At 49.3% G+C, this 11,824-nt stretch overlaps 1 protein-coding gene across 7 annotated transcripts in view; it reads right to left on the bottom strand.

Annotated features, from left to right (window-relative positions):
* Window positions 1-211: 211 nt before the first annotated feature.
* The window catches only part of IFT43 (intraflagellar transport 43), an 82,739-nt gene continuing 71,126 nt past the window's right edge, over window positions 212-11,824 (bottom strand). For all 7 annotated transcript variants that reach the window (XM_081289257.1, XM_081289258.1, XM_081289261.1 and 4 more), the window contains 4 exons: window positions 1,443-1,515; window positions 1,096-1,171; window positions 628-690; window positions 212-490 (listed from right to left, as the gene is read on the bottom strand). In XM_081289257.1, the coding sequence (XP_081145383.1) occupies window positions 371-490; window positions 628-690; window positions 1,096-1,171; window positions 1,443-1,515 (332 nt within the window). In that variant the 3' untranslated portion in view covers window positions 212-370. The remainder of the gene's footprint in view (window positions 491-627; window positions 691-1,095; window positions 1,172-1,442; window positions 1,516-11,824) is intronic.

Below are 11,824 nucleotides of genomic sequence, written 5' to 3'. Positions count from 1 at the left end.
GCAACTGTCTGCAACCTCTTGAAGGGCGCACTGCCCGGTCCCGTGCTGCAGGGAGAGAAGCTTCAACTGCCAGTGGGGGCCACTCCTCCCACCCAGAGCTCCCCTCCGGCTCTTCAGCTCCCTGGAGCTCAGAGCTGCCCTCAGACTGCTCACGAGTCTTTCCAGGTGCACACTGAGAAGGAGAGGGCTGGAAAGAAACCGAAGAGGCATCCACAGAATAAAGCCATTTATTGCATGTGAATGACCCAATGTGGTCTGCTGAAAATATTTTTATTACAAAATATCCCATATAAAAATTCTCATCCGCTTGCAAGTTTCATTGGCTTGAGGCCTACTGCATGGCTCCAGGTCTGAGGCAGAGGTAATGCGTTCAGCTGTTCCGAGGTGGTCCTGGGGGGTCTTCCTTCTCAGTGTGCAGCTGGTCCCACTCAGTGAGGAGCTCCGAGGACACCTCCGTGTATAGATGGTCCCAGTCCCAACCAACATCGTCCTGACAACAAGGGTATCGCTTGGTAAGACAAAGAATGGCCTTTCCCCTCAATGGCAGCCACCTTCCCACACATCTGGGCCCCAGGGAAGTGCAGGCCAGCCTGGAGGGACAATGGCGAGTGGCTTCTGCTACCGTACCTCTCGTACTTCGTGCTCTGGCGCCAGCACTTTGGTGAGGAGCTTCAGGTCAATCTCTCCATCCTGTGAATGCACAAAAAGCCAGCTGGGACCTCAAGGGTGGTCAGGCAACAATCTCTTGCAAAGCAAGGACAGGGCGATCGAAAGTGTTAGAATTCCCCACAGACTCAGAGTCAACACCTGAGGGGGCCACAGGGCCACTGAGAAAGGAGGAAAGGCTACGTGCTCCACGCTGGGCAGTGTTGGCAGAAGGGCCACACCAGGAGGACAGTGCGTGTCCTCAGGAGCAGCAGGGCCCGGCCCTGGGAAACATCAGAGGATGGTGGGCTTGGGCACGCCGTGAGATCCCCGAGGACACCATCTCCCAGGACAGTGGACAAGGCGCTGTACGGCTTTGGGGGAACTGAGAAATCTCTCTGCAGGGGCTGCGTGGAACCTGCCCCTCTGTGCAGAAGCCGTTCCACTCACCAAGGTCTGAAAGGCCGAGTACTTCATGAGGTCATTGTCCAGGTCTCGGTAGGTCATCACCCGGTTCACCTGGATGCTGAAGGACAGGAAGTGTGAGGAGGGACCACAGGCAGGACAGGTTCCAGGACTGCTGCTTGGCTACTGTGCCCAGAGCCTGGTAGGCAGCTGGGAATGACCAGGGTGGGAATCAAATGTGTGAACTAGTTAGGAACTCGGGATGGAGCCATCACCAGAAAGACTGCCTCTACACTGCGTGCGGGGCAGCAAGGCCCTCTCCAGAAGGTGGCTGGGTGTGTTAATTTGTCCGTTCTCTATTTCGTTGCCAGTTTCTGACTTACTGAACCTACCTCGGAGGCGATGCCACCTGCAAAACAAAGTCCTCCTCCTGCACTTCTTCCAGATCCGGGATGATGGGAATATCTGCAAGGAGAGGAGGAGGCTCAGTGGTCCACAGCACACGGGATCTGGCCAGCTTCTCCGTTTACCGTGGATTCACCTTCCACACCCAGCTGGGGGCTGTGCACTGGGGGTTGAATGGAGTCTCTGGCCTCCAGGAGTCCCCGGCATAGGACTGTGGTACCAAACTAGGGCACACGTTAGAATCAAAAGTGGAGCCAGGCGGGTGGCGCGTGCCTGGAATCCCAGTGGCTTAGGAGCTGAGGCAGGAGGATCCTGAGTTCAAAGTCTGCCTCAGCAAAAGTGAGGCCCTAAGCAATTCAGTGAGACTTTGTCTCTAAATAAAATTCAAAATAGGGCTGGGGATGTGGCTCAGTGGTTGAGTGTCCCTAAGTTCAATCCTGCGTACAAAAAAAAAAAAAAAAAAAGTGGAGCTTCAGTAATTTGTGACCCCCAGGCTTTTCCCCCATAATGTGCTGATGGAGAACCCCCTGGTGGGGCTCATTCATCTGTACTTTTCCCTAAGATTTCTTCAGTGACTCTGATGCATGCAGCAGATTGGGAGCCTTGGGGTGATCTCCAAAGAGAGAAGGAAAGAAATGAGAAGAGCCTCCATTCTGTCCCAGACAGCATTTGGGACTTGGAACAGAGGAAAAAGGAAAAGGAACAGATGCATGGGCCTGGCATGGTCAGAGACAGAACCGAGGATGTGTACTGTCACAAAATCATGTCATTGTGAGCACCACCTGATCATGACCAATACTAAGGCACGCATTTAAGTCTAGAAAGCAACCGTCACAGTCCGGGGCACAGCACTCAGCTGCATCTAAAGGACTTTTTACACCAATGATGCAACCTGGATCCCCAACTTTGTTTTGGTGTTCGGGGCTCCACCTGGCAGGCTGGGGAGAACAAACACCACCCAGTCTAATCATCACACTTCTCTGGCTGTCTCCCGGGGCTTCCTTCTCTGAGACACAATTAGAGACATATGCGGAGACACAAGGCCAGTCCTTCTATCAGCTTAACAAAGTCACACACACACTGAGAGATGGCGCGTCACTTCATTGTGGCATCTTGCTTCAGTTCCCCAAAACTGCCTGCCCTCATGGGGACAAATTAACTCCCTAAAGAAACAGTCATTACGGGGCTCCAAATGAGCATCACTGGCTGGTTGAGGGGTTTCGCTTTAACCAATCAGGAAAACAACTAAAAGAGGTGGGGCAGGAGAAAAGGTCAAGTGGGGTAAGAAAGTCCAGCAATTCCCAAACCAACTGCAAACACCCAAATGAGGAACATTCCAGAGGAGACAAGTGAAGACACCCCTCACTTCTGCTTCCAAGGACTGAGTTCTATTTTATTTCCAAAAGAGGCACACGCTCACTCCAGCAACAGCTGGGAAGACCCTGGTCACTGTCAGCCCCTGGTTATTTAGACTTTGTGACTGCTCTAGTCCAGCTCAGCCGAGTACACAGACGTCAGATTCCAGCTGCTGCCTTCATTACTACTTCTCACTACAGACTCACAGCTGTTGCACCTGGAAAAAGAGAGAGAGAGGGCAAGAGAGAGACAGAGACACAGAAAAGAAAACAGAAAGAGACAGGCAGAGAAAGGAAATAGTGAAAAGGGATAAAAATAAAGAGAAATTGCTGATAGGGATAAAGAAGAGACACATACACCGCCCCCAAAATAATGAACCACATTCAGCAAGTCCAATGTCTATAAAGAAGCTGTTCAAGCTTAGATCATATCTCCCTGGCCTTGGAGAGAATTAGAGATGGAATTTGCTAAGAGTCTATTTCTTATGCTAATAGAAATTTAGCTTCCTTTCTCGCTCCCCTTCTGAGTGATTCATACAATCCATTGTGTGGGCTGCTCAGGCTGCTCTGCTCCTTGAGCCCTGGCTGTGTGGGGCTCCCTGGCTTTGAGATGGCACAGGCCCTGCAGAGGGACAGGGGAAGCTGGCTGTGCCACGTGCCATCAGCAGTGTGACAGTTTTGGAATGAGCCAGTTAGCTGCCACTGGTGGCTCTCCTCGGTGTGGAGTCCAGCCTGAGATGAATATTCAGAAGTTGGTAAGGAAATGCCCCACGCTGAGTTTAGGGCCCAGGACAGGGTCTTCTCAAACTCCCCTTTCCCTCGGCAACTTTAGCATTTGGGTCCTGTCAGCTCTGCCCAGCTTCTCTGAGCTCGGAGGAATTGCACTTCTGCCCAATGTCCACTCTCACTCCCCGTGGACCTCCCTCTTGGTACCCACCCCCCTCCTCCAAATGTGCACAAAAGAATGTGGGGCTGGCCCATCTGTGACAGATCAGAGGTCAGTGCGGGCCTTGGCAAAGGGGCTGCTCAGAGCGGCGCTGGTGGGGCTGGCCGCACAGTGGGATTTCTCTCTAATTGGAAAGCCTGGTGCCCAGTGGAACCCGGTGAACCGCCTGAGTGGGACAGAGCCAGCGATGACAGCCAGGCCAAGGCAAGCTGGAACATTCCGGTGCAGTGACAGCTTGAGCCATCGCAGCAGAGGCAGCCCATCCAATTCCCCGCCCCCAGTGGAACAGGTGGCCGTGGAGCAGGTTTTGGGCAAACTTCAAAGAACTTCACAATTTTACAGTTTCTGATTTACAGTCGCAGACAAGTGTCTGCTTGTGTGTATATGAGATGGTCTGGGGACCTGCTTCTCTCTGTCTCCCATACCCCCCGCCATATCTACCATGAACAAACCTAGGAGAAAAGAAATGAACTTGATAAATCTGCTTCCTCACCAAATCACCCACAAGGGATGATCCAGCCCTGCTTCCGGTCAGAGACAGTGACCTGACCGGCAAATGTGGCCTGGTGACCAAGTCTTGTAGGTTGGGAAGGTTAACATGCAAAGCACATAGTTTTAACAGAGCTGATGAGAGGAACTGAGTACGAGAATACTGGTACTGTTGAAAAGCTACCACTATTTTTATTTTTTGCAGTGTTAGGGACTGAACCTAGGTCCTGGAGCACATTAAGCAAGTGCTCTTACCACAGAGTTACATGCCCAACCCCATCTGCTGCTATTTTAAAAATCCTACTATTTTATTTTTATTTATTTATTTATATTATGCATTTAAAAAAATTTGTTCTATTTAGTTGTACATGACATCAGAATGCAGTTCAATTCATCAGACACAAATGAAGCGCAACATTTCAAATTCTCTGGTTGTGCATGGTGTAGAGACACACCAATCATGCAGTCATACATGTACCTAGGGTAATGATGTCCATCTCATTCCACCATCTTCCTACCCCTCCTATGACCCCTCCCCACCTCCCCTTTGCCCAATCCAGAGTTCCTCCATTCTTCCTATTCCCACCCCACCCCCAGTTATAGATCAGTATCCACTAATCAGAGAAAACATTCGATCTTTAGTTTTTTGGGAAAAATCTCGCTATTTTAAAAATCCAATAATTATATTAACTTTGTTCTCATTTCCCTCTATGCTGATATTACTCGAAGAACATTAACAGTAGCAACAAGACTAATAAAGTAGGTGCAGGATTCCCATCAACAGCTTAAGAGAGCAGGCTGGAGACAGGATGGCCCAGTTCAAATCCTGTCTCCGCCATATACCGGTGGTGTGACTTTATCCTTTCTGAGCCTCAGTTTCTTCATCTGTAAAATTAAGATCATTACATTCACTTCATGTGGTTTTTCAAAGTATCAAATGCAATAAACTTTATAAAATACTAAGCACTGTGCTCAGTATATAATATTCACTATTCTTAACAGATACTATAATATTATGTATGCAGAAAACCCAGATGCTTCTACCTTGACTTTCTCATTGAATCCTGCCCAGTCCAGTCATTTTTTAGAAGACAACAAGACTAAATCAAGATTAAGCAACTCATGTGAGGTAAAACCACTAATGATACTATTAATAATGCACCGCCAGGCAAGGGTAGGCTTCCCTCTCCAAAGTGGCACCCACCCTATTCTGCTTCCCTTTTAAATGCAAAATGGCTTTGAAGACACCTCCTCCCACAGTGGAGGGGTGAGGCAAGGCCTATAGTTAGGACACCTTTATTTTTGCCTAAAATTTAATGTCCCGTGTTCTTGGGTAGTCTCTCATTCCTATAACTGTAAATAAGCTAAGTCCTCTCTCTCACAAGCCCCGACTTGCTCCTTCCCTCAAGGTCAAACGGAACAGAACAGTAAAAATGCACTCACACCAGAGAACCTGGAAATGCCGTCCGCCATGTCTTACTAAACTAGCTCTGAGAAGGACAAGGTGGCCTGGTACCGGAACAGCCCCAGAGGAGGAGATGGCAAGGCAAGAGAACTTTGAGTGGCCCCAGTGCCCTGGGATGCAGGTTCCCCTCCTGTCCCAGTGCCACCCTCCCACCCAGCATCTGCTGTGCGGTCCCAGCTCACACCCCTCAACCCAGAGTCCTTCGGGGCCTTGCGCTTTCTCCCTGCCCCTCGGCTCTCCGGCAAGCTGCTCCACAGGCTACTCTGCCCCACTTGGTGCCTGGTTGGCCACACTCTGGGAGATGCGATTTGTCTGCTTGTTCCCTTGGTTCATTCATTTGGGGAGCATTGGCCAAGCACCCACCAGGAGCAAGAAGCCAGGAGAGGTGGTGCCAATAATTAGCAAACAGAACACAGCTTGTAGTCTTCAGGAGCATCAGCTAGATAGGACGGCACACACAAATAAACATCCTGCTTATGAATCAAAATACGCAGTGGGAAAAATTACACAGTAGGAAAGAAACTAACTGGATTCCACGATAGACAATACCAGGGAGACCTAATTGTTTTATATTTCTGAAGTAGAAGTCACACGATAGATCCAGTCATCTCCCTAGAGGTAATCACTCAATTTCTTATATGTTTACTGAAAAGCACTTATGCATATCATAGTATATATGGCCCCCCCTTTTTTGGTACCAAGAATTAAACCCAGGGGTCCTTAACCTCTGAGCCACATCCCCAGCCCTTTTTTAATATTTCATTTAGAGATAGGGTCTCACTGAGTTGTTTAGGGCCTCACTAAGCTGCTGAGGCTGGCTTTGAACTTGTGATCTTCCTGCCTCAGCCTCATGAGCTGCTGGGATCACAGGTGTGTGCCACTGCGCCCAGAATATGTGTCCTTTTAGAAATGTCTGCAAATGGGATCAGGCTACTTATGAGTTGTTCTGAAACCTCTGTCCTTGTCCATATGTCAATGTATCTCATTCTTTTCTATGGCCACCTTGTATTATATTAAATGCTCCCTAATGCATTCAACCCAGTCCAGAAAGGGTGAATTGGGGGCGTGGTGTGAGGAGCCAGGCAAGGTCTCTGAGTGAGGGACAAAGTAGCTGAGAGCTAAAGGAGAAGCAGAATTGAGCTACTCAGGGGACAGCAGGTGCAGTAACTTGCAGCATTAGGGAACCTGAAAGCACGGCCAGGAGAGTGCTATATGGATGAGGCAGGAGCAAAGGCATGGGACGAGGAGAGAAAGGCCCTGCACATCAGCTGGGGAACACATGCTGGGTGTCTGATATAAGTGAGATCCCACAGAGGCAAGATTACAAAGAGAAGCTCTGTTCATAAAAAATAATAAATCGGGCTGGGGATATAGCTCAATTAATAGAGTGCTTGCCTTGCATGCACAAGGCCCTGGGTTCAATTCCCAGCACCAAAAAAAAAAAAAAAAAAATGTGTTTGCTACAAAAAATAATTAATCAAGAGAAAAAGGAAAATGTACACCCCTTCCTTGCGAATCATCTCTGAACCCAATGGGCAGAATTAAGAGCTCACTATTGTGTCCTTTCATAATCCATTCATGGCCACAGGTGCACCTCACCTTGCAGGAAGTAGGAGAAGTGAAATTTGCCTCAGCCCCTTGGCTGAGGGCAGAGACACATTCCAGTCACCTCTGCATTCCCAAGGGCTGGTGAAATACAGGATAACTGAGCAGAACTGAATCAAGAGAGGCCCCTCAAATCTGAAAAGTCACATGTACAGAAGGTCAATCTCCTTTGTACAGTTCAGTTACAGTACAGTCCCAATGGTGCCTCGGTAGGAGTCACTCCCCAAGGTCAACCAAGGAGGATCCATGGAGACTTCCTGGATGTGATCACATCATGGCAAAGACTGCCTCACTTGCAAGCTGGGCCCATGGGAAAAGTCAGTGAATATCCAAGAAGCAACAGATGAAAGGGGCAGAGAAAGAGTCATTCAAATCTGGTGAACTCTAACCCTCTGGCTCTATCCCAAGGCTGGGCCGTACTGCTCTTCACCAATCTCCATGTTCTAGAAGCACGCAACAGAGGCCTGCTAACACGGGCAACAGCCCTGAGAATTTCTTTCAAAATGAGAGATCACCAAATAGGAAACTCATTTTAATACTGGAACTGCTGCCACCTAACAGAGCCCTTAGCAAACCAACACATGAAACCATACAAATAAACAAATGGTACCCAAATAAACAGCAAATAGAAATGTACAGAAACACCCAAAGATCAATTACAATTGGTTTAAAAGATGCAAGAAGCTGCCATTCGCCCTAAAATATGTTCTTCAGGAATAATATCATCACATGCGGGGATTAAGACGCTAACTACCCGGGGAAATCCCAGAGGGACCCTGTTCTGCTTCCGTGGCCTGACAGTAAAAAGCCGAGCTGCCTCTTCTGGTGAGGTGGCCTCACTGTGGCAGCCCGCACTCCCTCCTCAATTGTTTGGGAAACACTAGAACAGAAAGGGATTTCTTAAGTGCACTCAGCTAGTCACAGGTGACCCAGGCTCTTCACCTGGCAGACACTAAAGTCCCACAGGAAGGAGCAAACAAAGCAGGCTCTGAGTCTGCGTCCCAACCAGGCACAGGTGTCTCAAGCAGGAAGCCTCCTCCTCTGTATCCCATCGGGTTCTAGTCTTTGATGATTTCCTTTTTATCTTTTTCTTCTTTCTTAAAAAATTCCTCCCGACCAGTGCTAGGGATGGAACCCAAGGCCTTGCACATGCCAAGCCGGCGCTCTACCACTGACCTCGTGGGTGGTTTCTACAGAGCTACATAAAGTCTAGGCTGTATCCCAACACTGTTTTTTTTTTTTTTGGCACCAAGGATTGAATCCAGGGGTGCTTAACCACTGGGCCACATCCCCAGCCTTTTTAATTTTTTTATTTGTTCTTGTTAGTTATACATGACAGTAGAATGAATGTGTTTTGATATATTATACATATATGGAGTGTAATTCCCATTCTTCTGGTGGTACATGATGTGGAATTACATTGGTCGTGTAATCACATATGCATACGGGATAGCAATGTCCAATTTATTCTATTATCTTACCTATTCCCATTCCCCCTCCCTTTCCTTCATTCCCCTTTGTCTAATCCAAAGTATTTCTATTCTTCCATACCCTCCCCTCTCCCTACTGGGAGTTAGTATCCACATATGAGAGAGCACATTCAGCCTTGGTTTTTTGACAGGGTCTTACTAAGTTGCTTAGGGCCTCACTAAGTTGCTGAGGCTGGCTTTGAACTTGCGATCCTCCTGCCTCAGCCTTGTGAGCTGCTGGGATTACAGGCATGGGCTACCGTGCCTGGCTCCCAGCACTTTCTCTCACCTTCTCGCCTTAGTAAACGATACAAGGGGCTGGCTTACCTTTCCTTTACCAGGTCCCTTAGGTATTTACTGATGACATCTGTTCTCTCACCTCATCTACCAACTCAGCTCCCAATCACAAATACCCTTCTGGGCCACACACAGTCTCCTCCCAAGCTTCTTTCTCACTTGGCCTTGGCCGCTGCAGGGTGTCCATCACAGGCTGTGAGGGCTCACCGCCACCACTCACAGCCAAGTTCAATAACCAATCCACATGAAAGAAATCTGGACATGCCGCCTCATGACACCCCAATAAGAGCAGTCCTTACAAACCCCTAATTCTGGGCCAAAAGTCAACAGACAATAGCAGAGCTCGAGACCGAAACAAAACAACGTCCATATTTTTAGGAGATGGCAACTTTAAACTAGAGATCATTATGATTTTTCTCTGTAGCTGCAAAACTTTGTTTTACTGAATGCTGTTACCTTCTGCATCACGTATGGGGAATTTTAAACAGGCAAATGGAAGAAGGTCTGATTGAAGATGAAGTTAAGTGAAAGAAATTGGTCTCATTTAGCACATGACAGGATTCATCTGTGTTCCCAAGTCCACTGAGGTGGCATCATGGGCGTTTCATATTCATGAGCTGCTGCGACACTATGTCCCCTCATTTACAAAGAGCCGTGTTCAGCAAATTCTGTCCCTGTGGACGCCCCGTGCATTTCATGGTCTTGTCAGAGAGACATCAAACGCTCCAGTAACCAAATACCAGAAAATGGCTTTAATTAGTGGATCTCAATCGTATAAATAATTTTTTTTTCTAAGTGAAAAAAATGGAGAATTTTTGAAAAAGAAAAAGAAAAGAGAGAGCAGCAGGCAACAGGCTTCAAACACCCGAAGGAACAAGGGAAAGAGGCAGTCTCAAAGGAGCTACTGAGCTGTCCCCTGTGCTCCCTGGATTAGGGACGAGGGGCACCAATGCATCTCCAGGTCCCTGCCAGGTCCACCTTAGGAAGACTTGTCCCTTGTGCTTTTGACTGATTAACACTGGGACCTTGCTACATCCGTCTGGCAGGTGAGGAGAGTGTGTGGAAGCTGTAACAGTGGCCAGAGAGCCACACTGCTCAAGTGGAGGAACAGGGCTGACCCCACACACAGTCCTCAAGACAGAGTGGGACATGGGGGCAGGAGTCGTGCAAAGTGGGGGAACAGGGTTGACCCCACACACAGTCCTCAAGACAGAGTGGGACATGGGGGCAGGAGTCGTGCAAAGTGGGGGAACAGGGTTGACCCCACACACAGTCCTCAAGACAGAGTGGGACATGGGGGCAGGAGTCGTGCAAAGTGGAGGAACAGGGCTGACCCCACACACAGTCCTCAAGACAGAGTGGGACATGGGGGCAGGAGTCGTGCACGGGCAGCTCCCTAGGGGAGACAGAGACAGGAGCCTGCGAAGGGGAGACAGAGACAGGTGCCTGTCCTGTGGTGCCAGCTTGGGGTGGGCGTTTACGTCTGTGTCCCATGCGCTGAGACACCTCTACGCTCCTGCCAAAGTGAATCTCTCATGATGCTGGCGGAGGAGACTGCAGACCTTGAGAGAAGCAAGGTCAAAGTGGTTTTCCCTCAGCCCTCACGCTGGGAGGACTCTCAGCGGACGATGGGCTGAGAGCACTGGCGTGGTCCCTGCCTGGCCTCTCCAGAGTGGGTTTCTGGCTGGGCTGTTGGCAGAGAACAGGGCCTGCTAACAGTGGCGAGTGGGCTCGGGTGGTGGGTGCCCTCCTTACTGCACCCCCAGTGAGGCCGCAGAATTCTGAAGAGCTACGGTCACAAGGCCCTGGATGGAAATGTTCCCCACCACCCGCCCAAGCCTACTGAAGGCCACCGGTGTCCACAGCACAGCCGGTCGTTGACCAGGTCCCCGCCTTGCAAGCAATCCACAGGCAGCGCTCAGGAGGGACGCACAGGTCACCACAGGGTTCTCTAGAGAGGGACTCCGTTCAACCAGGAGCCTTAAGTGATGTGATTCTGAGAAGACTTCAGTGTCACCTGCCAGGGTGGCCTCTGGGGACACCGTGAGTGACAACTGAAGGAAACAAGGAGCAAAGCCCCTCCGCGAGCTCTCTCTAGCTTTCATCTGCAGAGCTGTGTTAAGGACAAGGAGGGGGGAAGGACTTTAAACGGGACGGAGGAATGAAGTGGCTGGAAGGAACAGAAAGCTGCAGCTCCCCACTGTTCAATGAGGCCCACGATGAATGACACGGTACTAATGTGACAGAGCGCCTTCTTCGGGGCGCCAGTCCAAGCATGTTAGAGACGGGCATATCTGATTCCATTTCATCCTCTTCATGTTTCGCTGGGAAAAACAAGACAAACTACACTGCTTTCATTCCCAATCCTCGGGTTTTGTATTTTTCCTTATATATATTTATTAAAAAAATGCTCCTTTGATCGGTGCCACCCGTGACACCCCCACATACGGAACGCTTCTGAGCGGTTCCCTCCGCGCAAGGCCACTGCTGGTGACAGCCAGCTGGTTTTGATCACAGCCATCCCCGAATCGGATTTTCATAAGATAGATGCTGCTCTCTCTCTTATCAGATGAGAAATGGAGGGGGAGGGGGAGGCAGGGTCCTCAGGGAACAGCACAACAATCAAGGGCTGCGAGGTTCTTTCTCTGTCCCTATGCTGCTGCAATTTTCAAAGGAGTTTGCCTCGGGCACTTTTAAATGATGGTGTCTCAATTCTGTAATCATCTTTCAAGAGCTTTCTCTT

Source organism: Spermophilus citellus (assembly GCF_964194105.1).
Source record: "Spermophilus citellus genome assembly, chromosome: 4".
NCBI lineage: Eukaryota > Metazoa > Chordata > Mammalia > Rodentia > Sciuridae > Spermophilus > Spermophilus citellus.
The sequence above is the reverse complement of the archived record's forward strand: the minus strand, read 5'-3'. Positions and strand labels throughout refer to the sequence as shown.